The 27238-nt window shown below is 36.8% G+C and overlaps 1 protein-coding gene across 2 annotated transcripts in view; it reads right to left on the bottom strand.

The window, feature by feature from the left end:
- The window catches only part of Impg1 (interphotoreceptor matrix proteoglycan 1), a 140661-nt gene that overhangs the window by 99730 nt on the left and 13693 nt on the right, over window positions 1-27238 (bottom strand). Inside the window, exons 2-5 of one of the 2 annotated variants that reach the window (XM_015496940.2) lie at window positions 14450-14683; window positions 8206-8372; window positions 7914-7942; window positions 4113-4177 (exon numbers count right to left, since the gene is read on the bottom strand). In XM_015496940.2, the coding sequence (XP_015352426.1) occupies window positions 4113-4177; window positions 7914-7942; window positions 8206-8372; window positions 14450-14683 (495 nt within the window). The remainder of the gene's footprint in view (window positions 1-4112; window positions 4178-7913; window positions 7943-8205; window positions 8373-14449; window positions 14684-27238) is intronic. The other variant, XM_048800042.1, reaches the window with a different exon arrangement.

Genomic DNA, 27238 nt, shown 5'->3' with positions numbered 1-27238 from the left:
CCCCCCCCCCCAACCACATTATGATTCAGCAGTCTTAAATCAGAGAAAACTTTTGGCATTTGTTTTTTTTTGGGATTGGCTAACTTCACTTAGCATTATTTTCTCCCATGCCTTCCATTTACCTGCAAATGCCATGATTTAATTCTCTATTAATGCTGAATAATATTCCATTGTGTATATATACCACCTTTTCTTTATCTACTCATCTACTGAAGGGCATCTAGGTTGATTCCACAGTTTAGCTACTGTGAATTGTGCTACTATAAACATTGATGTGGCTGTGTCCCTGTAGTATGCTGTTTTTAAGTCCTTTGGCTATAGACCAAAGAGTGGGATACAGTGAAATGATGGTTCCAGTCCCAGTTTTTCAAGGAATCTCCATACTGCTTTCCATATTGGCTGCACCAATTTGCAGTCCCACCAGCAAAGTATGAGTGTACTTTTCCCCCCACATCCTCGCCAACACTTATTTTTTGTCTTCATAATAGCTGCCATTCTGACTGGAGTGAGATGATATCTTAGAGTAGTTTTGATTTGCATTTCTTTAATTGCTAGAGATGATTAATATTTTTTCATATATTTGTTGATTGATTGTATATCCTCTTCTCACTGAGAAGTGTTTATTCATATCCTTGGCCCATTTATTGATTGGGTTATTTGTTTTTTGTTGTTAAGATTTTGGAGTTCTTTATATACCCTAGAGACTAGTGCTCTATCTGACCTGTGTGGTAAAAATTTGTTCCCAAATTGTAGGCTCTCTATTCACCTTACCAAGTGTGTCTTTTGCTGAGAAGAAGCTTTTTAGTTTGAATCTATCCCATTTATTGATTCTTGATATTAATTCTTGCACTATAGGAGTCTTATTAAGGAAATGGGGCTTAATCTGACATGATACAGATTTGGTCCTACGTTTTCTTCTAATAGATGTAGTGTCTCCGGTTTAATTCCTAGGTCCTTGATACACTTTGAGTTGAGTTTTTTTAATATTTATTTTTTAGTTATAGATGGAGACAATATCTTTAATTTATTTTTATGTGGTGCTGAGGATCGAACCCAGTGCCTCATGCATTCTAGTGAACATGCTAAGTGAGCGCTCTACCTCTGAGCCACAACCCCATCCCTTGAGTTGAGTTTTGTGCATGGTGAGAGATAGGGGATTATTTCATTTTGTTGCATATGGATTTCCAGTTTTCTCAGCACATTTGTTGAAGAGGCTATCTTTTCTCCAATGTATATTTTTGATGCCTTTGTCTAATATAACTATAATTATGTGGGTTAGTCTCTGTGTTCTTTATTCTGTACCATTGGTCTACCAGTCTATTTTGGCACCAATACCATGCTGTTTTTGTTATTATTGCTCTGTAGAATAGGTTAAGGTCTGGTATAGGGTTGCTACTAGCTTCACTCTTCTTGCTAAAGATTGTTTTAACTATTCTGAGTCTCTTATTTTTCCAGATGACTTTCATGAATTCTTTTTCAATTCCTATGAGGAATATCATTGGGATTTTGATCAGAATTGCATTAAATCTGTATAGTGCTTTTGGTAGTATGGTCGTTTTGACAATATTAATTCTGCCTATCCAAGAACAAGGGAGATCTTTTCATCTTCTAAGGTCTTCTCTTTAATTTTTTTTTCTTTAGCATTCTGTAGTTTTTGTTGTAGAAGTCTTTCACCTCTTTTGTTAAATTGATTTCCAAGTATTTTAGTTTTTTTTTGAGGCTATTGTAAATGGGGTAGTTTTTCTCATTTCCCTTTCAGAGGATTTGTCACTGATATACAGAAATGCCTTTGTTTATGTGTGTTGCTTTTATATCCTGCTACTTTACTAAATTCATTTACTGGTTCTAGAAGTTTTCTGGTGGAATTGTTTCGGTCTTCTAAGTATAGAATCATGTCGTAGGCAAATGGTGCTAATTTGAGATCTTCTTTACCTATCTGTATTTCTTTAGTTTCTTTCGTCTAATTGCTCTGGCCAGTGTTTCAAGAAATATGTTAAATAGAAGTGGTGAAAACAGGCATCCCTGTCTTATTCCAGTTTTTAGAGGGAATGCTTTTAATTTTTCTCCATTTAGAATGATGTTGGCTTTGGACTTAGCATAGATAGCCTTTACGATGTTGAGATATGTTCCTGTTATCCCTAGTTTTTCTAGTGTTTTAAACATGAAGGGGTGCTGTATTTTGTCAAATGCTTTTTCTGCATCTATTGAGATGATCATATGATTTTTATCTTTTAGTGTATTGATGTGATGAATTACATTTATTGATTTTCATATGCTGAACCAAACGTGCATCCCTGGGATGAGCCCACTTGATCCTGGTGTACTATCTTTTTGATATGTTTTTGTATTCAATTTGCCAGAATTTTATTGAGAACTTTTGCATCTATGTTCATTAGAGATATTGGTCTGAAGTTTTCTTTCTTTGATGTGTCTACCCTATAATCTTGTAGTATCTGTGCAGGTTATCTGTACCTCACCTTGTTGTTGGGCTTTCAGATCCTGCTGGTGTCCCAAGATGGATGCTACTGCAATTATAGGAGGTGGTGACAATAGCAGGAGATAACTAGAGAGAGCAGGTTCCCCAAGATGGATGCAACATCTTTCATTGATGGAGCTTAAAGGGAGGGCCTCACACTGACTTTAGTATGCCTGCTCCACAATGCAGCTGCTTCTAGGTTAGGTCCTGTCTGTTTTTCCAAAGTAGAGGCTACTGCATGGGGAAGGCTATGAGGATGACTGCAGTGTCTCAAGATGAAAGTGGGTTAGACCTGGGCTCCCAGGTAGTGGTGGGTGGGGCAGACCCAAGCTTACCTGTGGCCCTGGCTTCCGCACAGGTCAGTGAGGTGAGCCTAGGCCAGGCCTATGCTCTGGTGGGTGTCTGCTGGTGGCTGGATGGACTGGGGCCTACTCTGGGTACTGGCTGCTGCACATGTCAGCAAGGCAGATCTGGGCTGGGCCTGACTCTGGCAGGTGTCTGCTGGTGAAAGGATGGACTCGGGCCTACCCTGGGCCTGAGCTCCTGTGCAGGTCAGTGAGGCAGATCTTACTATTAACTTCTTATAATTGATATAGAACTAGATTTGTTCCATTATTAGCTACAAGTCAGTCTACAAATGGTAAACTAGTTGAATGTAGGAGAGATATTAAAATATAGGTAGTAGCTTTCTCTGAATATCAGTAAGTGAAGAATTGGGATGTTATCACTTGTTTAAAAATCTTAATTTTCTCGGTTTATAGATTTTAAGTTGTCAGCATTTGACTTTTAAGACATTACTAACATAAGTTAAAACCAAAGAAACTGAGGAAAACATTGCACAGAAGTTTTGTTTTTGTATTTGAAAATATTATTAAATTATAAGGGAAAATGGTAGACTACAATAGTAAAAATTGAAAGAGAATGTTCCCATATTTAATGAACACAGAAAAAATTGTTTTCTCTTTCCTTTTGGTAAACATTGAAGCAAATAATCATATACAAAACTGGCAAGTGTGCAATGGAAATTCTTATATTTTTGAACAATGGGCTATTTAAATTGTGACAATATTTTTTAGAAGACTAATTTGATAACATCCATTCAATGTTGTAGGAGCTTAGTAATCTACTTTGAGAAATGAGTGATTACAAAAGATTTATACTTAAATATGTTAGTTAAACTTTATTTGTAATGGCATATAAACATTTAACAATGTTGGAATAGTTGATTACATTTCTACAGGATACAATAGGATATTAGAAGTTATTAAAATGATTATTTTGTAAAAGTTTTAGTGGGAATGTTCTTTATGTCCTGTTAAGTGGAAAAAATGATGCAACTCTAATATGGTTTCAATAACATATAAACATAGTAGAGAACTGATGGCAGCAATGGGCTAAAATCCTCCATCTTGTAGGATAATGGGCAAAGGTTTGCTTTCACCTTTATTCTCTTTTTAATTTTCAAATTTTGAGCAATGAATTTAAGTTATTTATAAGGTTAGAACAACCAGTTAGAATTGGAAAAATACATTGTAAACTCTTGTCAACTTTGAGTAAGGATTCCTTTATAAATAACATGCTTTCGTGATTATTTAAATCAAGGTTCAGAAGCAGATGAAATGAGCTCTGAGCTTACCTGTTGAAAACACAGCAGTCTCATCAGGGTCTGCTAATGTCTTCTCTATAGACAGTTCATCTTTTCTATTAGCACAATAGAAAGAAAAAGTGATGAAAAGAATTTGATGACAATAGGGAACCTACAAATTTGCCTATGCTGAATAGATCCAAAAAAATAGAGAAAAAAAATCACACTTTAAAAATGTATGTAACCTTTTTAAAAAATCACAAAAGTGTTATTCAAATAACTTCCCATTGAAGAAAAACTTAACTACCCTGCCCCCAAAATGGTTATGTCTGATGGCAAGTTTCTCTGTAAGTATCTTGGCTTTGTCTGATCTTGGGGGTGGGGGTATTTCCATAGTAGGCAAAACTGGTTCGGGGGGCCTGATGTTATATAGCCTCTTTGTGTCCTTGACCTCAAAGGTAAGAGATGACATGATCTGTGACTGGAATATTCTTCCTAAAATCTCAGATCCTCAAACCAGCCAATCAAGGTAGTATTACATTTACTTACCTAATAAAGTAACTCTTGAGGTTACAGTAATGGGAAAGATTTAGGTTTTTGGATAATAAAGGTGTATTAAATCTGTATTCTGGACCCACCAATTGCTACAGTGGTACCAACTGGGGATTTGGAAGTTGGTTGCTGTACCATGGATGGCCACATGGAAGATATTTCAGGGCAGGTTAAAGGTCGTGGTGGTAGAGCTGTTTGCATATCTAATGTGGGTACAGTTTAGCAAGATTTATCTGGAAAGGAGTAATTGTAGTTGTATCTTTTGAAACTTGCTGAAAGATTTATTTCTATAAGCTGTTAGATCCCAAGGGATTGTGTCTGTGTTAGTAAAATGTATTTGATCTAATTTTCTGTGGTTCATCATGATGGGAAGAATAAAAGAAATGGTTAGATATTCTGTTGTTAGAAAATCATCTGGGATGGTCAGAGCCCCCAGTACCACCTACATATTTCTGCCATACCCAAATTTTCCAAAGTGCTAATAAGTGTAATATACAAAATATCACCAATCATCCCTGCATGTGCTCTGACCAATAACAATGGATGGTGATATTGGTGTACACAGTCCAAATATAAGTTTAGACCATACTGGAAATTCCAACTAGCTATTCTTGCTGTTTTTTTTTTGGTTTTATAAAATAGTAAATAGTTTTTATGTAGCTCATGTTTAAATTAATCCTCACTATATTAAATATTATAGTGTATATATTTAGACAAAATTTTTTCTTTCATTTTAACTTTATAGATCTTTATAGTTAGATCTCCTGCCTCCTATTATTACTTTAGTGTCTTTGTTTTACTTTTCTGTGAAAAAAAAATGACAAAAGAGCGATTTATAACAGTGTTAGCTGTTGTACCAGTTACAAATCAACAGCCCACTCTGTGCAGGACTCTATGCAGGATGCTAGTTTCTTTATCACTTATGATTAGGTGTGATTTTGCCACTAAGCTCTCAACCTGTACTGTCACCTAGGAGCTATAGCTTGGGAAACTGGGCCACTCGTTTCTTCCACTGGCTTTTATTTCAAAGTCATCTGAAGTGGCAGATTTATGGGCTAGTCAGATGAGAAAAATTTCTCTTTTTTCTTCTTGGAAAGATTTGAAATAAAAGAGAAATTTATCCCTTTTCTTTTTTCCCTCTTTTTTCCTACCTGGTGACTGCCACTAATATAAAGTGTTTGTCTTTTGCTCCTCTCCAGCAATGTTGGCAGGCGTAGGAATGGATGGAGGGATTCTGTTTCTTTCTCTTTCTGCCTTGGGCTAATTTTTCTTATAATTTTTAATGTTTCTCTATCCAGACTTGGTATATTCTGTTGATTTTTTTTTTCTCATGGGTAGTCTCTGCTTTGCTTTCATTTTTTTTTTGAAAATAAAGGAGTCAGTAAGTTATCATTTTATATTTAAATCAGAGGAGTCAATCTCTCTGTCTTGCAAATAAAGTTCAGATTCTAGTACTAAGACTTTCTTAAGTCATATATTTCCCTTCCAATAACTTACCAAAATCTGTAAAAGAGTGGCTCACCAGATATAACTGATTAGCAACCTATGTGAGAACTTTGCACATAGAAGTGTAAAATGTTTCCTCCCCTTAAGGAGTTTTTACTCTCACAGGGAAATGGGATGAAGCAAGGAAATGTTAAGTGAAAATTTAAGCACAGAGTACAAAGTCCAGCACAGGGAGATACAGCTGCAGGCTCAGGTAGGCTGTTCAGGTATCATAGGGAGGTTGGGGTCTACCTGGAATTGAAAGAGAGTAGGTTTTGCATAGGTGGAGTGAAGAAGGAGGGTTCTTCTAAGCAACAGGGAAAGGTCTGGGGTCACAGCCCAGATGAACAGCCCATGATGTGTGCAGTGAGGAAGTGGCTTGGGGACTGCAGTGTAATCACAGGTAATGTGAGTTAAGTTGCAAAGGTCAGAGGTGAAAGTTCTTAATTAATTAGTTTGACCTCTGCTGCAGTGAAAGACCTGGGAGGAAACAACTCACTAAGGATTATTGTGGAAAAAATATACAGCATCCATAAGAGACAGTGTGATACCCTGGGGCTAGCAACTATGGGATGCTTAAACCTTCCCAAGGCCAGGAGGGGTGAGAGGATACCAGGAACCAGACAAAGAGAAGGCTCTGTGGAAAGACCTGCCTGACCAGAACTGAGCTGAAGTTGAAGGAGTTCAAGAGCCCTCAGAGACTTGGCAGGTGCATGTGTGTTATTGTGTGTGTGTGTGTATGTGTGTGTGTGTGTGTGTGTGTGTTGTACAGGCATGCATGTGCCCTGCTGCTAAATTCATGACCTCATTCTCTTCTCTCCCTCTGGTTTCTTCCTCCCCCTGGCTGGTCTAACCAAAAGCCTCCTGTGCACAGACGTGTGTGGAGAAGATGGGGAGTGGGATATTCAGAAGGGCAAGGGGCAGGTGTGAGAATCTTTTGAATGCCATTGAACAGGGCTCAACATGAAAAAAGGAACATTCCAGATTTATCAATCTAGCAGCAGTTAAAGAGGAGAAGGTGTTGGAGGAAGGGGCATAACTTAGGGAGATAAGATTTGATGTTCACAGAGTAAATTAGTAAGATTCTGAATCAGGTATGTGGCAAAGAGAATAGAAACAAAGCAACAAATGTGAAACATAATATAAAGAATTTCTATTAATTCATATTGCCCAATTTGTGTTTCTCTTATAGTGTTACCTTCAGATTTAGATTTCTAAATGTTATAAACGGTATGTAATTTTTGAGTTTAGATTGTGGCAATAACACCTCTCTTCTTTAATCATTTTATATAATGTGCTTTCTTTTTCTTTTTTTTTTCATTTCAATTTCCTTATTTGATATTCAGTTCTTGTTGAGGATAGAGCTCAGTGCTTCAGTAATTTAGTTTGAGAAATACTAACACTTTACAGAATACCAAGTGAGTGTTCAAAATTCAGGTTGCTCTCTGATTGTATTAATCTTTTCCTGATGTAACCAATAGTTTACTACAAATTCTAAAACTCAAACTATTTTAATTGCTCTATATTTTATAAATACTTTTAATTGCTCTATATCTTATAAATGAAAATATTCATGATATTTATCAGATAGTGATGAATTCCTACACAAATATCTATCTCAATCTATAAGGTTCAACAATTTCCCTTTTATATACTAATTTATCTTCAGTACAATGTAGGCATAAATTGTCAGAATAACCTACACAGATCTTGGTGGCTGATATAAAAATCATAAAGGTACAATAGCTTAGTGTCACTCCATTATATGATCTTTTGAAAGTCAGGAGCATGCTGAACTCTATTTTGGGCACTTACCTCTCAGGGAAGCTTCTCTGTTTTATTCTCTGCAAAGAAGATAAAAAGTAATTTTACCAGGAGATAATGCCAACTAAAGAGCTAAAGTCTATTTTCATTCTTTTCTCCCTTCATCTACACTTCAACCTGCCTGTACAACATTATTTTGCAGGAATAAAATTCCTATTGGTCTTATCAGATACCTCCAAGAATTTTTCCACTGCTGCTTGTGCTGTGGAAACCAATTCAAAAGGATCCAGGGTTGCAGGGCAAGGGGCAGAGTTCTAGATACCCACAAAGTGGTTAGGTTTACCTGCTGAAGAAGATCCAGGTGCTCCTGTGAGTTGCTGAAGTTTTTCCCAATGTCAAAGAGGCAGAAGGTCTCCTGCTGGCAGATGCTAACCCAGTCCTGGTACTCCTCAGTGTCAGGGATGCGATCCAGGAAGATCCTGTATGCTTCCCACACCACTTCCTGACACACTGCAACACAGAGCCATTAGGGGGTGGAAAATGGCCACATTTAAAGAAGAAAACCCTTCCCCCAAAGCATAATCTCATGATATGGAAAATTCTTTTATGGTTTATATTGACACACTAATTTATAGCCCATAGAAATTAATTCATTTAACAAAATATTTGTTAGACCCTTTCTATGTGCTATGGGAGAAAAAAGAATATAAGGAATGTAGCGTGTGCCTGTGTGTGTGTGCACATGCACAAGCATGCATGTGCAAATGCAAGTAAGGCTGCAATGTCAAATAGGGTGGATGAGGAAGACCTCACTATAAAGGTGACTTTTGAGCATTTGGAAGAGAAAGCACTCCCCCAACCCAGGCTCAGTGCTGTCACCATTCTGCAGAGCTGGTCTGTCAGTGTGGCTAGAGCATCACAGAATAATGGAGGATGAGGACTGGAAGAAGATATGGAAAGGGGGTTACAGATTGTATAGGGCCTTGGAAACCAGTTGTCTCCAAACTGAGGTAGTTACCCTGGCTATACTAGAAGTCTTTCCAAGGGATGAACAGACAAATGGAAGTTTAAAAAGAGTCAATTTCCAGGCCTCATGTTCCCTGTGCATGCTTTTCTAAAAGGACATATCTCTCTTTTTTTTCAGTTCCCTTTTGGTCACAATCCTCCCTCTCATTCATCCTTTCCTACTCTTATCGGGGTTCAGTACCTCTAGGTTACCATAGGAATGTATGGTTTTAAATAATGGCACTGAAACTGAGAAAAGGAGTGAACTTAGATACAGAATGACACATTTTGACCACTCAGGTGATTTCTGATTCTTTGCTTTCAACAAATTAGGAGTCCTAAGGGAGTTGACAGCTGGATAGATCATTAAGAATAATGATGACAGATCATGATGTATTATTGATATATAATGCCAAAGGAATTAAAGAAATAATGATATTATAATAAAACTTTGTTCCCCTCTATTTATTTATGTGAGCAAGTTTTCTTAGCACTTAAGTGAAATTAAGTAAAATAATAGGAATAAAATTTATGCTAAACTCTATCTAATCTTAAAAGGCACAATATAAATAATGACTAATAGAAAACCAAAGCAACATCATCAATCTAGAGATAGACACTAAGGTAGCTTAAGCTACAGAACTGTCATTTATACTGGATCCTTCCAAAGCTTTGTAATTTGGCATTTATACTTTTGTATTTATAAACATAAACAACTATAAAACCTTTATCTCACCCTACATCCATCTGTCAATAAAATTATAAAGAAATTTGTCTAATTTTTATATTTTGTTTTAACCAGTTACATGTTAAAGATTACTAGAAATGCAACTGAATCCAGAAAATTTTATTTTAGACATAAACCCTAGATTCAGGGGAAATAAAAATATGTAATTTCAATGTTTATACTTTTTCCTTTTTTTTTTTACAGAGAAGTATTTGGAGCAATCAATAACATTTTAAAACGTAACATAAGTTACATTGAAATAAGACTGTTAGGGGGGTGGTAAAATAGAAATGTGGTGAAAAGGGGACCATGTAACATTTCCTTCTCTTAAGAAGAGTTTGTTTATGTATTTGTTGAAAGAATTCGATGGTTCAATAAGAGTATTCAGTGGATGTAGTAGATTCCACTGGATATGTAAGAATGATCCAGTTCTTGTTGTATTTATTTATTTATTTTGGACCAAGGATTGAACTTAGGGGCACTCAACTACTGAGCCCCACCGCCCCCAGCCCTATTTTGTATTTTTGTCTCACTGAGTTGCTTAGTGTCTCACCATTGCTGAGGCTGACTTTGAACTCACTATCATCCTGCCTCAGCCTCCTGAGCCACCTGGATTACAGGCATCCACCACCAAGCCCAGCCAGTTCTTGTTTTATTTTAAATATCGAAAGTTACAACATTTCTAGTTATTTAAACTTATGATGAAAAACTTTGCAAGGGGATCAACTGAAAAATGTACAAAGGGGAATAAAATGTTAAATTGTTTTGAGGAGTTAAGTTAGTAATCAATACAGAAGTCTCCTATTATAAAAGCAATTGTATAAGTGGATTTTTACCTCTGGAGGATGGGAAGCAGTTGAAACCTTTGGGGCAGAGGCTGACATCATCTGACTTTCTAACTAAGACTAGTTGACTGCTGTGCTGAGGAAAGGGGTGGTGGGGAGGAGCAAGGTAAGAGGACAGTTTGGAGACTCTTGCTTTTATTGCTTTATCTCCTTCCTCCCAACTTATTCTATGTCTGGATTTTCCCAAGCTTTCTGTTTTAAAAGGCAAAGGGAATTCCAGATCAGTAGAAGCTCAAGTCATTTACCAATAGAAACCAGATAAGAACCTTTAAGGTAACTAATTTTTTAATTAGTAATTCCCCTAGAGGGTGCAGTCCTACCAACTCAAATGTGCCATCTAGTTTCCCAAATGGCAGGATCAACATTCATGGGAGCAAAAAAGTAGCTTCCCCCTGGAGAACCCACTTTTTGTGATTATGACCTCTCTCTTGTCAGGCAAGGATCAGGGATCAGTTTCAATGTCTTTTTCAGTACCAGCCATCACATGGTTCTTGAGCCTTCATTTCTACTCAAGGGTCTACATGCCAGTCATGAGAGAAACAAGACTTGCATTTTTTTTTTTCAGATTTATCCAAACTCTGAGAGTTATTTGTTCAGCTTGAGCAAGTCAACTGCCTTCACTACCCTTCTCTCCTACATACTCCATACTCTTTCTGGGGACTCTATTTTGCCCTTCCATTTTTTCCCCCCAGTATACCTGCTAGTTTAGGTCAAAACCCATCTAAGTGCCAGAGATATAATGATATATGAAAAAAACTATCACTGCCTGCATGGTATGTTGACCCTTGACTAGAGTTGATCTGTGATCCCCAGTCTTGGCCTAGGCCTGAAATCTGACCACAGAGGCCCTATCTCTCTGCTCTTTAATGTGTAGGCAGCACCCCAGGAAACACAGGCTCTGGAGGCCAGTGTGGCTGTCTATAATGGGAAGTTCAGCCCTGCAGATGGTTATTCACAACTGGGAAGAAGAATATGAGACCAATGGTGTGAAAAATTTAGGACTAAAAAAGCGTTTTCACACCATTAGTCTCATCTAATTCTTCCCAATTGTGAATAGTTAGTAGTAGTGTTCATGTTTACTGTGATTTGTATGCTTATGCTTCTATTTGTTAAACATCGAATGGGGCTGGGTACACATTCATTGGGAACACACACTGGAATGGGAATCAGGATGTTGAGTCCTACCCATGTTCTTCTGCCAACTGTGCCCCTGATCATGCCAATTTACTTCTTCAGATCTCATCTGAAACGTCTCTAGATGTTTTCCAGATCAGTGCCTCTACAGAACTTTGAGGTGTAAACAGATGACCCAGGGATCTAAAATGCAGACTATGACAGTAGGTCTGGAGTGGGATATGAGAATCTACATTTCTAACAAGTTCTCAGCTGCTGCTGATCTGTGGACAATGCTTGGTGTAGAAAGATCCTTCCCATCTTTCATCCACTCTAGGTTACATGTCACCGAGGAAGAAAAATCTAGCTTTTGATATTGGAATGCAGGGAGAGTGGAGATAGGAAAGACAGGGAAAGCCTGGAGTGAGTGTGGTGGGGGTCAGAGGGGACACAACTATAAAGCAGGGAGCTTGGATGCTTGGATGGGGAAGAGCACAGAGCTCAGCCTGGAGAGGGCCAGAAACAAACTTCCCTTTTTTATTTGTGCTTTGGGATGAGCGTGAGCTCAGAGCATTTTCCCTTGTGTTGCTTTAAGCATTGGGAAAAGAAATAGCTCAATATTCCATTTGATTTAGGAATAGCGAGCTTTCTCCCCTGAGTTTGAAAGATGTCAACAGATAATTTTATAAAAGCGGTGATGAGATCGGTAAGTGGGTTACTCCATCAAAGGAACACTGTAGCTAGGTCTTATTTCTTGTTTCTTTGTGAACCAATTTGTTAGACTTAAGAAATCCACACTGATGAATAGTAAAATTTAATGTCACCCAGGGACAGCTATAAAGATAATGGACTGTCATTGCTGTGGGGAGAAAAACAGTGGTTTGTTTCATCCAGGGAAACAAGAATGAAAGAGGCAAACCTAATCAAGAATAGAGATAAGAATAAAAATTCAGGACTAAAAATTAGGTTGCAGCAATAAATAGTCTATTCTTCAAATACTTGCAGTGAATCCTGTTTGTGAGTGTTGTAAAGAGTTACAAGTTACAAGAAAATAGTTAGCAATAGTGTTCATGTTCACTGTGATAAAAAACTATATATTTGTATGTTTATGCTTCAATTTGTGAATACTATATAAATGACCAGTGTCATTATCTGTCAATATATAGGCACATTCAAAATGAATAATTTATGTGTTTCTCTCTCTCTGTCTTTTCTTTTTGCATTTTCAATGAATGGGATATTTGCCTTCTGTATCATCAAGAAGTATTTATTGAAAAACTGCTTTGGTAAGATGCTATGCCAGGACCTCAGAATATTTATATAGAGTACTTCTTTCCTACAACTGGAGTTCTCCTGACTATAACCCAGTACTTTTCAATTTTCTATGGATGTGGTTTCTATCAGAAAACAAATCTTTTTAATTCCACATAAAATGAGACATATGAGGAATTATAAGGCTTGATTTTTTTTTGAAATTCTTAGTTGAGTATGCCTCCAAAATACAATAAGAACTCCTCAGATTAATTTAACCCTGTGCATGTTTTATAGATACAGACAGCCAGATGTGGTAGGATTCATTTGTAATCCCAGTATATCAGGAGACTAAGGCAGGAGAATTGCATATTTGAGGTCAGTCTCAGCAACTTAGTGAGACCCTGTCTCAAAATTTAAAAAAAAAAAAAAAAAAAAGAAGGTCTGGGAATGTAATGAATCTCACTGGTAGAGAACTCCTGAATTCAATCCCCAGTACCACACACACAAATCTCCCTCCTGTAGATGTAGACTTCTAAGACCTTTTTGGATGTTAGTATAATGATGTAAGTTTTCAGTCGTCAAAATACACAACATATCATAGGCTAGAATTGAGCCAGCTTGCTCTACTGAATGGGCTTTAAGTAGAGCAAGAAGGTTCTGTATTTTGGAATAGGTTCAAGCATCTAGAGTGATTAGGGTGGGAAATCTGCAATATAATCTCCTTAATTTCCATGTATAAGATGAGTTGAACTTAGGCTTCACAGAGATAGGTCCTTTGTGTTATTTGTGGCTACCCAGAGAAGTGAATAGCAGCTAGAGAAAAATTATTTTTTATTTTAAAGAAGCAGCTCTGGGACTTTCTTTTTTCATCTATGGTATACAAACAAATAAATAATAAAAAAAAACTAGTCACGGATGGCTGTGATGGGATTTAACCCCTTAATGACTTGTGGGAATGCAGGAAGAATCCTGTTAAGCTGTCATGGGGTAGAAGCTGCACTGTGCCTCTGCTGGGAGCTGGTCATACCCTGCATTATGTCTTGGCAGTCACTCTTAATTAACTGTTTCCCCTCCACACTCCAACCTGCCTCCAGGTTTCCAAAAATTAGAAGTTTTTTTTCCCTGGATTTGCAATAAATAGCAGGCTTGTTAAGGGGAGGGAGGGAGGGGGGGAGAGAGAGAGAGAGAGAGAGAGGAGAGGAGAGGAGAGGAGAGATCTGGATTGAAATGTTGCTTTTGAAAAATGAAATCTTAAGTCATAATTCAACTTGCTCAGATATCTGGTGTTGCAATCATTCTGTACTTTTCACTTCATAAGAACAATATTTAAATTCAATATCGGCTTCAGCAAAAGTAAAACAAAGAGGTAAAATCTGTATATCAAGGCTCTCTATGACTTGTCAAGTGCCATTATGATCTCAAGTTGCACAGGACATTGTTTTAAATCACAAGAGATGATACCCACCATAGTTTTGGATGTTTATTATTCATTAGTATCAGATTAGTGGGCTGCTTTTTTTTTTTTTCCTCTTGTGGCTAAATGAGAGTCTCAGGAAGCTTTGGGTAAAGACAGCCTACAGATGAATGAAATAAAAGAGATGAAGAGAGAAAAAAGCCTAAACAGGTTTCAGCTTTTTCCTTACCTCTCAATCTATAATAAGCTTGAAGACTGGCTAAAATCTGTTTCATGGATTCCTGTGGACAGACATTAACCCCAGTTGGGAAAAATGCTGATCTTTTTGTTCGAAGTTTTGCCAAATCGAATATTCGTCTCATGGTTGACACTTTGTACATTTTTGCAGTATTTTCAGCTGTTTCGATTCTTGGGGCATTGTCTATGTCTTTAGTTTCAGAATTGTATAATCTAATGGAGATATCTGTAAGAGAAAGATTATTTCCTGGTGAATATATGCATTTATGTGTTTTATGTGACATACATGGACAAATGAATGAAATATGCTAAAAATCATAATGCTTTGGCTTATAAAATACCTACTTTGGTGCACCTGCCAACTATAATATTCCTAGGACAAGGTATTTTCAGAAATAAGAGAATAGCATAATGAGCTGATCAAGTATTTTTTTTTTTTTTATAAAAGCCAACATCTCAAATCATCTTGCCTTTAGGAACTGCCAAATATTGAAACCATTTCCCACACATCTCTCTGAAAATCATTCCTCACTTAGCACTCAAGACTCCCAAGAGATTCTTCTTTCGATAGACATTATAATTCAAGTGGGGAATGATGGATCATTGTGGTACCCAGAGGTATACTCTTAGGGAGGAAATGGAGTGCTTCTAAAAACCTAGGAGAAAAAAATACAACAAAATAAACTTCCTGCCGATTAGTGGCAGCCTAGGATTTCTAAATGACAGGGTGCAGAGTGTGGCAAACAGGTTGAAAATTATTTGGGGCAAGGATGAGTCTTAAAGGTACTTTACAGAGAAAGCTTGCTTTTTTATGAGGGTGGTGAGAAGAAGGATGAAGGGGAGGTCAGAAAGAGGATCTGGTGGCAAATGTAACTGCCTAAGCTATTTCATGGTGCAGGAACTGCTGTGTCTATTAAGGTTAGAACTAGATTTCATTTTTAACTTTTTGGACCCCTTATACTGAATAGCTTACATTCCTGAGCACTTTTTAATTTTAAATTCTTCCACATGTTTTATTTTGTACCATTCTCACAAAAGCTTTACTATTTACATAAATATTATTTTTCTCAGTGTATCATGTAGCAGGATACACAGGCTCACAGGAGGCAGAGCATGTTTACAGTATAATGAAGTCTCGATTCCTTCTCTGGCATTTAATTTCTTCCTTTTTACTAACTCTACCAATTAAGAAAGGAAGCTTCTATGGACAATGGCCATTCAGTCTGGCCCCTTGATACTCCAAAGCACCTGGTTTATGGAGATACATATTACCATTTTAACTAGGGGAGGCTCTTTAACACATCTTCTGAAATGTGATACAGATGAGACAATCAAGCAGAAATTCAAGCAGGTCAGCTGGAAAGCAATTCAAATGTTGTTACAAAGAGTAAAAGTCTCTCCTTCATTATGGGGGGTAGAGAGGCCTGGTGGGAACATGTATTCTCTGTCACTTTGAAGGATCTCAGAGTCTTGGGCAGTGCTATTTTTTTTTTTTTTTTTTTTTTTAGGCAAGAATCCCCAGGAAGAAAGGAAGTTTAGAGATTAATTGGCTCTATCAACCCCACACTAGACAAATAAATCATAATTCCTGGGTAGAATACAGGCATCAGCAATTTTTGAAGATCCTCAAGTAATTTCAATATGCAGACATGTTTGGCAACCACTGTTTTATGGATCCATAAGGATGCTTCCAGATGCTTCCAGCTGGAGTCAAGATAATCCATCTCAAAATGGCTTAACCCGGGAAGTTATTATCACACCCAAAGGGAAGCTGCAGGTAGGGAACACCTGGTGAAAACGGAGCTCTGGCTCTGGCATTCTGCACTTCCTTGGATTCTGCCCCTCAGGTGGTGACCTTATTCACAGGCGGTATTCCATCAAGTTCCTTTAATGGTGGCTAACAGCAACTGGGGCAATACTCTTGCCCTTGTTCATGCTGAAAGATAGCTTTTCTATTACATGTGTCTGACTTATGCCCCAAGAACAGCTGATGAGAGTATGTGATGCTGTTGGTTTGAGCTGAGCAATCGCAGGGCAGGGAACTGAGATTACTTGAACTGGTTCCTTGTTACTGTGGGGGCGGAGTCAGTTTTTCCTGAGTCAAATTGGTGGCATGGCAAAGTGAAAGGTGCCCATTCAGCATGAGGATAAAGTGCAAAAAGAGGACTAGGAACTGGGTCCCAGATGTTAGTGCCTGCTGCAGTCAGTAAGTGTAAATTTATGTTTATGCAGGTTAATAACCTTCTAAAATACGTTACAGATTACAATAGTGTTATAATAGTAAAAATTAACTTTTTGTTTGGTGACTGGCACAATGTGAGCAGTCAGATTTCTGAGATGTTTTGTAATACTAACCTGATCACAGTGTAATTTTCATTATAAATAATTGCATGTATTTGTTCTGTTCATTAAGACAAATTTTAAGAACTTTCTTCTCTCTCAATTTTCTATTCCTTCTTTGAAACTAATTATTCATTGTCTTGGTTTCGATACTTTCTCTTTATCAAATTTTGCCAAATAAATAAATATTTAAAAAAATTAACCTTTTGCCATTTGGAATAGAAGGAATGTGTATCAGATAAAATTTCATCCTATCTGATTTAACACAGGCCACACTTAGGAAAATTGCTCCCCATTTCTCCTGTCCTTATCCATTTTTCTCAGGATGCTAACAATATGAGGAGGAAGTTCTGTTGTTATGCTGATCCTGTTCTCCACTTTGTCACCTCACAATCTAATTTAGTCCATTTGTGTTGGTCCTCTTCTTACTTTTTTTTTTTTAAATGTTATGCTCTGTAGAACTTCCTGGATAATTTGGCTTGGGCAGAGCATATACTCCACCCTCTGGGGCTGTGGAGACAATGGTCCTGTTCTGGAATTTTCCCCAGGTGGATACCTGTAGACCTTAACACTTGGCTCATGTACAGGCTGACTCTGTAGTTCTATTTAATATCAGGCTTTAATTTCATCCTCCTATCAGGGTGGGGATGAGAAGATCACAGATTTGCCCCAGTATCCCCACAAGCTTCCGTGTGTCCCCCTTTCCCAGCTATGGTTAGTCTTTTCCTATCCTCCACATGTCAACGAGCTCACAATTAGTCTAGAGCAAGGTGAATTAAGGTAACATGTAAATTAATTTGCATTGGATATCCTTGTTCTCAACTGTTATCCTTTCACTCTTAAGTGTATCCTTGTTTAGAAAGTAAATTATATGGTCACCCAGTTTTAAGTATCTCCTTGCTGGAGGAAATCCAAATTGATCATTCTACAAGTGGCTCTCTCTCCTCCAGGAAGTGCCCTGTTCCATTTTTTAATATCTCCACTTAGCCAATTCTGTCTTTAGCTGAAAATTACCCTCCAGTAACTTCCACACATTATTCTTCCTAATTCTGCTCTTCAGTACAGCAAAGACCAAACTATAGGTACTTCCATAAACAGTTGATCATATATTCCAACCACTGTTCACCACCATACGTTAAACATTCTCCATCTTTCTTTGGTTTCTTCTGTCACATTGTTTTAGTCAGTTTTTTTGCTATTGTGATTAAAGACCAGACTGGAACAACTGTAGAGGAGGAAAAGTTTATTTGGGGGCTCATGGTTTCAGATGTTTCAATTTATAAATACTAGACTCTGTTCCTTAGGGGCTCGAGGTGATGCAGAACAACATGATGGAAGTGTATGATGGAGGGAAGTGGCTCACATGAAAATCAGAAACAAGAGAGACTCTGTTCACCAGATACAAAATATATGCCTCAAAGGCATGCCCCCAATGAACTACTTCCTCCAGCCCCACCTCACCTGCTTCCTGTCACCACTCAGTTAATCTCATCAGGGAGTGATTCACTGATTAGGTTAATGCTCTAACCTTAATCATTTCTCCTCCAAACCTCCTTGAGTCATCTCACACATGAGCTTTTGGGGGATACCTCATATCCAAACCATAACATACATTAATGTTAGATCTTCAGCTGATCTTATTCTCTATTACATAAAGCCAACCATGGGGCATTCCTTGCATTGACACTATAGCTTGGGCTAGGATCAGAATCTTTCATCAATGCTCCTACCTAATATCATCACTAAAGAAGGGGCAGGCAAGATCTTTGAGGTTACGGACTTAGGATTACCTAAGTCCAAGTCTGTTTGTAAGACAGGCCACACTGACAAAGTCTACTTAAAAATTTTTCAAGGATTTCAAATAAAATAAACAAAAAAGTTTATTTTATTTGAAGAAAAAAATAAAGAGGAAAAGAAGGAATTGAAACATGGTAAAAAGAGTTCATATTTATAGGAGCTAATAAAAACACTTGGGTAAGGCAATTAAATCAGATTAGATGCTATTCTTCAGAGTTACATAAGTGATAATAATATTGAACTGAACTTTAAAGATTTGTTGGGTGCATTTCCATGAGTTTGATATTTTTATCTTGAGAAAAGTATTTGGAAAAAATAGGTAAAATTTAGTAAGAGTTAATTGATAGTTGAAAGACCTGCTATAAAAGGGAATATATTTAATAGAAGCCTGAAAAATATTTTGAGGCAGAAAGTATTTCTCTAAGATGATGAAAAACTTGAGTCTAACATGAATGATGAATTGGCTGCTATCTACAACTCTCTGGTTGAAGTTTGAAGTTACAAAAAGAAGAGAAGGGCAAAGTAACTTCAGGAAAAAACAAATACACAAACCGTTTCCTAGAGTAAAAGAGTATGAGAAAAAATTACATATTTTATGTATTTGGAATAATAAGCAATTGTATTATTTGAAATAGTAGATTTTATACCAGCAAAATAACACTTAAACCTATTGTTTCGGAAAATAGTCATATTATTGAATGAAAATGTTGAAGACAAAATGAAAATTAATCAGAATGTTTAGAACTTCTAAGCAAAGATGAGGAAAAGGTATAATATTCATGGTGCTTAGTTTCTAAATTTAACTTCATTATGTTCATCATTTGTGAAAGCAGTAGTAGCAACACAAATCATATAATGTCACCAAATTATTTAAATTATTTTAATAGTACCAGTGATACACAGGGAGTTGACTCTCTATATATAACTTGGATGTTCTTGATCACCAAGTACATCCTGAGTTCCCATACATATAAAATGGGGAATAATTATAACCTCCCTGAGTGAGTCTCTGTGACATTAAAGGAATGACAACATGGGTAGTCCTTGACCTAACGTTGGGCAGAGGTTCAATAAGAACTCCTTTATCTGACAACCCATGCATTCCACTTGCAGGGTTGCTCATCTGGCATGACCTTTCATAAATGCTCCTCAGTCCTCAGACTTCCCTATGCTGGTGTCCTGAAGTCTTCTATGCTTCCACTGGCAGTGCTCATGTTTGTCCAGGCTTTCATACCAGAGGGTCCTTCTCTTCCATTTTTTTTGGGCTCCTACTTTTTTGCTAAAGACCAGGTGAAGTATTTTCTCTTTTAAGCTTGCTCAGATCCCCTGTGCAGAATTCATTCATATGTTTCCTCATGTTCCTCTAGTGTGGCTTATATTGGTATGGCATTTTCCGACTCACCAATGTTCTCAAACCCTTACTATGTTTCAGGCCCACTGTGGTATACAGTGGTAAGTTAGATGAACACATATCATGCAACTGATGTTGTAGTGCTTTTTTCTCCTGCTTTGAGTAATTTGTTGTAAATACGAATTTCCCCCTTTAGATTGCAAATGCCTTGAGGTTCTGTGTTGTCATCCCAGCCCTCTCTCCTCTCTTCACCTCAGTGCCTATTTAGTATGTAAAATGTTTTGTACACGACAGATATGAATATATATATATTAAGTGAATAAATGAAAAATGACTATAAAATATTAATGGGTTTTTAATGATATATGTATGAGTTAGATTTATTTTAAAAACCATTAGACCATGAAAAATAGCTTTATATGTCTGGCCCACTTACATTATTGCAATTTCCCTTTTAAATTTCTGCCTACTCTCCGGTATATAATATCAGAGGATTAGGACACAGATATATTAAATAAAGTTTAGTCAAAGAATTCTTTTGTGAATGAACATTGAAAGAACAGAAAGAAAATGGTTTATGTATTAAGTGCATATTGCTAACATAGTATTCCCAGACACTTTCAATACATCTATAAATAGACAAATAATCAAGGAAACCAATTAGAAGTGTGGGTTTCAGTGAGAAAGAACATCAGTGTTACCTAAACCTTAATAATGACAACCCTGAGTTTATTTGCCCCTCAATGGTTATATCCAACCCTTTGCCTAGTCCTCACCTGCATCCTTGTAGCTGAGCGTGGATGGAGAAAAATAAGCATTAGAATTTGCTTTAAATTTAAGATCTTAAGTAAACTCATACTCCCTTTCTGTAGTCTGTTCAATGTCCCACTCTCCTGGAGAACTAAACACAATTTTTCTCAGATTTCCTGTACCTTCTTGCTTATGTATACTTCCAGCTGATGAGTCCTTCACATTTTACTGAGAACAAGGTGAGCCAGAAGAGAACTTGCACATCTGCCCTCTGGCTGTACCAGTGGTCATGTACTTTGCTTCCCCTCTGTGGCTGATGAGGGGTGTGTGCTATAATCTAAGCTCCTTTACTTATGCATCCATCCTTGGTCAACTCTCAAGGAAATTCTTCCAGAAATTCTTGCACTTTCTTACATCATTACTTTTCCTCTTTGTACTGGATTATTCTTATATGTGCACAAACATGTTATTACTCTTCCTTCTATTATATTTTTATGTGGTGCTAAGGATCAAGCCCAGGGCCTCGCACGTTCGAGGCGAGTGTTCTACCCCTGAGCCACAACCCCAGCCCCTCTTCCTTCTGTTATAAAAGAAACAAAAAGCACCCTCTTGAAATTGCATTCTCTATAACCACTGATTTACTTTTCAATTCATATTTACATCAAAACTCCTTGAAAGATCCGTTTTTACCTCCTTATCCAGAACAAAGCAAGGGCCTACATAAGTGAGAATTCACCTGATATCACATGCGTAGCTAACAATACCCTTCCTTCTATTTCTCAATGTTTCCTTTTTAAAAATTATTTCAACATTTGTGATGTGTTCATAGAGCCTGGTGTGACACTTCACAAGAATGGGTTGCTATAACCGTGAGGGTTGGGAATAGATTAAAAGACCACCAGTGGCTGCCTGAAACCTTTAATAGTACCAAACCCTATTTACACTATGTTATTTCTATACATCAATGCACAAATTTAATACTCGCTAACTTTTCTAGTTTAACAGCAAATTTGCATGGATTTCTTTTTCTCTCTTTATAATTCCATGAACAGAAGATTTGTTTTTACACTAGATCTTAGCATCCTAGAAACCATTGAAGTTCACATTATTTTCCCCCAGAGTCACTGAAGAGTTTATTTTTTCCTTCCTATACACAGTTTGGCCTCCAGTCACAGAAGGATGACAAAGTTTCTATTTCAGATTTAACTTTGCCCATGAACTGGTCTCTTTCTTGGTTATATATTCAAGCTGATAACTGATACAGCATTTACCAACCTGTTTGGACCTCTCCTAAGCACTAGAGAAATATTTTTTAGTTTTCTATTAGAGGCTTACGATATAAGGTTACTGTACACTTTTAGTGACAACAGTATATAAGAGGAATAGGAGAATGGAGATTTCACAACAGCATTGCTAAGAAAGCAACAGCCATTGATACAAAGCACTTAGCAAACCCATTATGACTTCCTGGGGGAAAAAAGCCTCAGTGTCTTAATGAATGAAGTAATGGGAGTGAAGACAAAACTTACTGGAATTTCTACAGAACAGAAATCTCAATTTGAAGAACAGAACTCCATAGAGACAACAGGGATAACATTTCAGGATCAAATCAGTGACTGAAAGTTTTCAGAAAAAAATAATTTAATCTTGCATAAACTTTTCTAATCTTACTAAAAAGAATGAAGGGTTGTGGCCTTTATGCAAATGTTCCACTCATGTGTGGTCCAGGATATCCTGGTGTTCCCCCTACATTAGCAGATTCTCAATTATGCACCTGAAATTTTTTTCCAGATAGCAAAGGCAATTAAATATACATCATGCTTAACATACTTGAAAATGTATGAACACATTATGCAAAATTGCTGAACACCTTATTCAAGGCTGTTTCAGAAAGTTATATGGACTTTAAGCACTTTGTTTTCTGGATGATCAAGTAGAGAACATAGAAGTTTCTCCAAGTTGCTTTTCCATCTGTCCTCCTACATCCGATTCCCAATAAACTCACACAATGACAACCCTAGTCTGTGGCCTGAAAATCAAAATATGTTGGAATAAATGATGCAAAAAATGATAAAAGAAATTAAGAAAACTTCCAGTTACTTCCTTTAATAAATTATGAAGTAAGTAAACATTCACAACAGTCAGCCTGCAGGCCGATTATCAATGATGCATAGAGGAATGGCTACATCATTTCCCTCGCTGAAGCTTCTGAAAATTCTATGCCATTGCAGCCTTTCTTACCTTCAAAACTGGCATTTGTTCAATAACAGCACTCCCTACAGAGGATGCAAATCAGTATTCCCTTCTCTCAAAGAATTAGAAGAGTTGCATTAACTTTGTCTTCATTTCAAAAATCAGGCTTAGCCATTAACTTACCTGTGTCAGGAGGAAAGGGGTTAGAATGACAACCCATTACAAGAAATAAAAGGTTGCTAGCTCTTAATTTCTAGGTTTTATATATATATATATACACTTGTATTAAGCTTCACTTTTACCCCACTTACAAAAAAAAAAAAAAGAAAGAAAGAGAGAGAAGAAGAAGAAGAGGAACCAAATCCGAAGGTGAGATGCTGAGAAATTTGCAGAGGTACAAATCTGTTTATTGAGGAAACATGCAGCTTCATGAGTGGGCATTAACAAAACTGAAGACAAATGAAAATTAGAAAAAGAAAGGAGATTGCCTTTTTGTGTCTAGAGTAGATGGCCCTTTGAACAGGTGGAATTGCCAGCAATTCAGGTCTGGTCAATGTCAGGAGGTGGAGTGGCAGCAGTGTAGCAGAGCTGTGTCCTTAACTGTCCTCAAAGCAGAAGTGTGTGCTAATTCCCCATCCTCTTAGTAGGGACAAAGGGCAGGGCATATTGAGAAGAGGAGGTGTGTTCTCAATGTGGACTGGTCTCTCTGTGAGCTAAAGAAGGAGAGAAACATGTTGGAGGTACTTGTTACAGGGTGATAAGAAGATGAAGTAGCACGTGGGTATCTTCATTTAAGGCATTAAATCACTTGATGAGGTAGCTCATGGGCTGAAGTCGGTCTACTTACAACCAGCTGCCAGCTTTGGGGGTTCTGCACCTGCTTCAGAACCATACCTCTGGACATAGGGAATGCCTTTGCCTCTTAACTAAGGGGACACACAGCTTCAAGATATGCAGTTTGTGCCAGAAGTGGTGAGAAACTGCAGGATCAACATGTTGCTTCCTCACGGAGCCCTAAATTTAATTTAAAATTTTAGCAAAAAGTGTAACATGTAAAGGACCATAAAAAATTTTCCACATGAATACATAAGCTAACTCAATAAAATCTTCCATCACATTTGAGCCAGTCTTGAAAATAAGGAGAGTAGGATATTTTCATAAACTGTGATTAATCATAAAATGTATTGCTTTGAAAAGGGCTGAATGGAGTTTGATGAATGCTGCAGTAGAGCTTAAGTGAACAGGATAAGAAACTGGAATGGGAGCAAGTTGTGGCAAGTTGTTAGCTGGCAAAGCTGAGATCTCACACCTGGATGCCTGTTTTGTATTTGCTGGCTGGAAGAAACAAGTGCTTTCTCCAGCAACTGAGTTTGCTATCCCTTAAATAATCTGAACATCTTATAGCTGGAACATCAGCCCTATTAGGCCACTTCTAATCATCTCATTCTTACATTAACTTAAATCTTTTTTTATCACTTCTGCTTCCCAATTCTTAACCCATCACATGCATTTTTTGGTAACATCACTGTAAATTTCAGAATATGGAGTTGAAATAAGTATACTGGCTACTGGTAAGAGAACTGAATGGAATTCTATAAGTAAGTCGGAGATGTATGGATGATGAGGTACAATTGTACCTTACAGATGTATGGAACAAAATATTTTTCAGAGCACTTTTAAAGCCTAACTTGACTTAAAGATTAGAAACCAACAGTTTATGCCAGAAAGTATTAGGCAATTCATGAGCAGGAGGTAGATCCAACCCATGCTTTGTGAAGCTGATTTGGAAGTGGGTGGGGAAGACAAGTAGCAGGAATTCGCAGAGACCTACAGCAAGAACCTATAAAATAAATCTGCAAAAAATTCAGGAGGAAGCTGACTTTAAAAACTGGGGTGCAATGAGATAATAGTAGGTGTCCAGGAATGTTGGTTTACTTATGGGATGCATTAATAACTTGTGTCAAGTACCCACTTTCCTTCTGTTTCCATCAATGTTAGGGGGCTAGAACACAGGGTATTTTTCAGTCCATGATTGTTAGGGGTGCTGTGTATTTGAGGACATCAAAATCTTACCATATCTGAATTATTCATATCAAGATCAGCTCTAATTTAGCTCAGCATCTCTGTTTTCTGGAACTTGGTGCTGTTAATGATATTACTAACCCTGAAACACACTGTCCCTTGGTTTTAGTGCTCTCATATGAACTTAATCTTGGAGTATGATGCAGTTCTAAGTAGAGAATAGCATAGATAGTATTTATTGCAAATATTGCCACAAAAGCATGGCATTCTAAATACTCAGGGTGGACAGAACTGGAATAGAATAAAGAGAAACAGATGTATATCTTGGTAAATTTCTGATCTGTAGGACCTACTACAGTTCCTGCAGAAAAGCAAAGTTAACTTCATTTTGGGTTCCCGCATCTCTGGGGTTACACTGAAGGTGGCTCTGCCATGTTCTACACATGGACAAATATCTCTATATACTTCTGGTCTCTAACCTAAGAGGGAGATAATAATAATTCCAGCACTATAATTTTGATTTGCACTTTTGTATTGTATAGCTTTGTATTGTTTTAAAAATTAAATGAGAAAATGGATACGAAGAGCTTCGTGAAAGGCCTAGTACAATGTTAGTTGCTATGATTCTGTGCCACTTTTTCCTGAGGTTTAGGATTAAGCCTGAAAGGAACAGGGTTTCCTGATTTGTAAAATAAAAATATGGGGCACAGTCAAATTTAAATTTCAGATTAACAGTGAATAACTTTTTAGGAAAATGTGTCCTGTGCAATATTAGATGTGTATAGACCAAATGTTTTTGTTAAAAGACAGGGATTATCAGACTACATTTTTAAAAGTCCAACTGTATTTTGTTTTAAGAGACTCATATAAATCAAAAGATTCAAAGTAAAAGTATACAAAAAAGTCACAACATGCAAACACTAATCAAAATAAATCTAGTATGGTAACACTAGTATCAAATGAAGTCAGAGCATTGGTGGCAAATGTTAAATAACCAATGCTGGGGCATGAGGTGAGATTTGTGGTATTTGCCATTGTTCCTGTGTTAATACTTGCCATGACTAATTTTAAGCTACCAGTATGACATAAGTGAGTTGGGAAGACATGTTTTCAATTGGCTCTTTTGACTCATTACAGGTCATTTCCAGCATACCAGTGGACAAAGTTCATTATTAAACAGAAAACATTATAAAGATAAAGACAGACATGGCATAATGATGTAAGTATTTTAGAATGATGTAAAAAGTTAAAATTTTATGCCCTCAAGAATTTTATAAATATATAAAATAAAATATTTTAGATAATGAGGAAAATAAAATTCACATTAGGTACATTTTAAGATTTCTTGGTTATCAAAATAATAAATAAAAATCAGTAAGGGTAGAGATTTGAAAAACATGCTCAAACTTGACCTTTTAACATATATGGAGGAATATATCTCCAAACTATTAAATATACTTTTTTTTTTCAAACACAGAGAAAACAAACAAAAATAGAGTATATGCCTAACTAAAATGCAAATCTTGATTTTTAAAAAGAGTGATATCATGTACATTATGTTTTTAGACTAATGGGAAATCAGTGAGAAATTAGCTTTATGAACAAGGAAAATCCCCACATATTTAAAGAGTAAAAAGCCAAAAAAAAAAAAAAAAAAAAAAAAAGCCTTCTAAATAACCTATAAGCCAAGAAAAATCATGGTTATTATTACAACACTATTGTAATCTATAAGATATTTTATAAAGTGATAAAAATAAATAAAATACTTTCATCAAGTGATAAAAATAATATGTAATAAAACATGTAGTTTAAAATAAAGTGGTATCTAAACGTTAAATGATATGATTAAAATAACAAGTTTATAAAAGTAAAAAAGCTAAATATTAGTATGCATCCTTCTCAGGAGGTCAAAGAAAGCAAAATAAAACCAAGAAAATACAGAATAACCAAAATACAAAGAAAAAATGGAGTAGAGAATAAAAACAAAACGTAAAAGAGAATATCACATATATAATGAAAAGAAAAAGAACTTACACTTCTTTTACAAAGTCAAACAATTTTTCCTTTGAAAATACTAACAATGAAAATGAAAAAAATCGAATTCTGGGTTCGAGACGGGGGAAGGAAGCGGTCCATCTCGGTTCTCCACACCGGTCAGACCACAGAGGAGGCCAGCAGCCACCATGTTGGTAAACTGACGTCACCTCCCCTGTTTTCGACTGACCGCAGCTCATTCAGCCATAGAACAGGTAATTTCAGGCTGCAATTCGCCTGCGGCTTGCAGACAGATTGCTAGGGTTCAGCGCCTGGGTGCTTCTTAGAACCTGA

Source organism: Marmota marmota, unplaced genomic scaffold, assembly GCF_001458135.2.
Source record: "Marmota marmota marmota unplaced genomic scaffold, marMar, whole genome shotgun sequence".
NCBI lineage: Eukaryota > Metazoa > Chordata > Mammalia > Rodentia > Sciuridae > Marmota > Marmota marmota.
The sequence above is the reverse complement of the archived record's forward strand: the minus strand, read 5'-3'. Positions and strand labels throughout refer to the sequence as shown.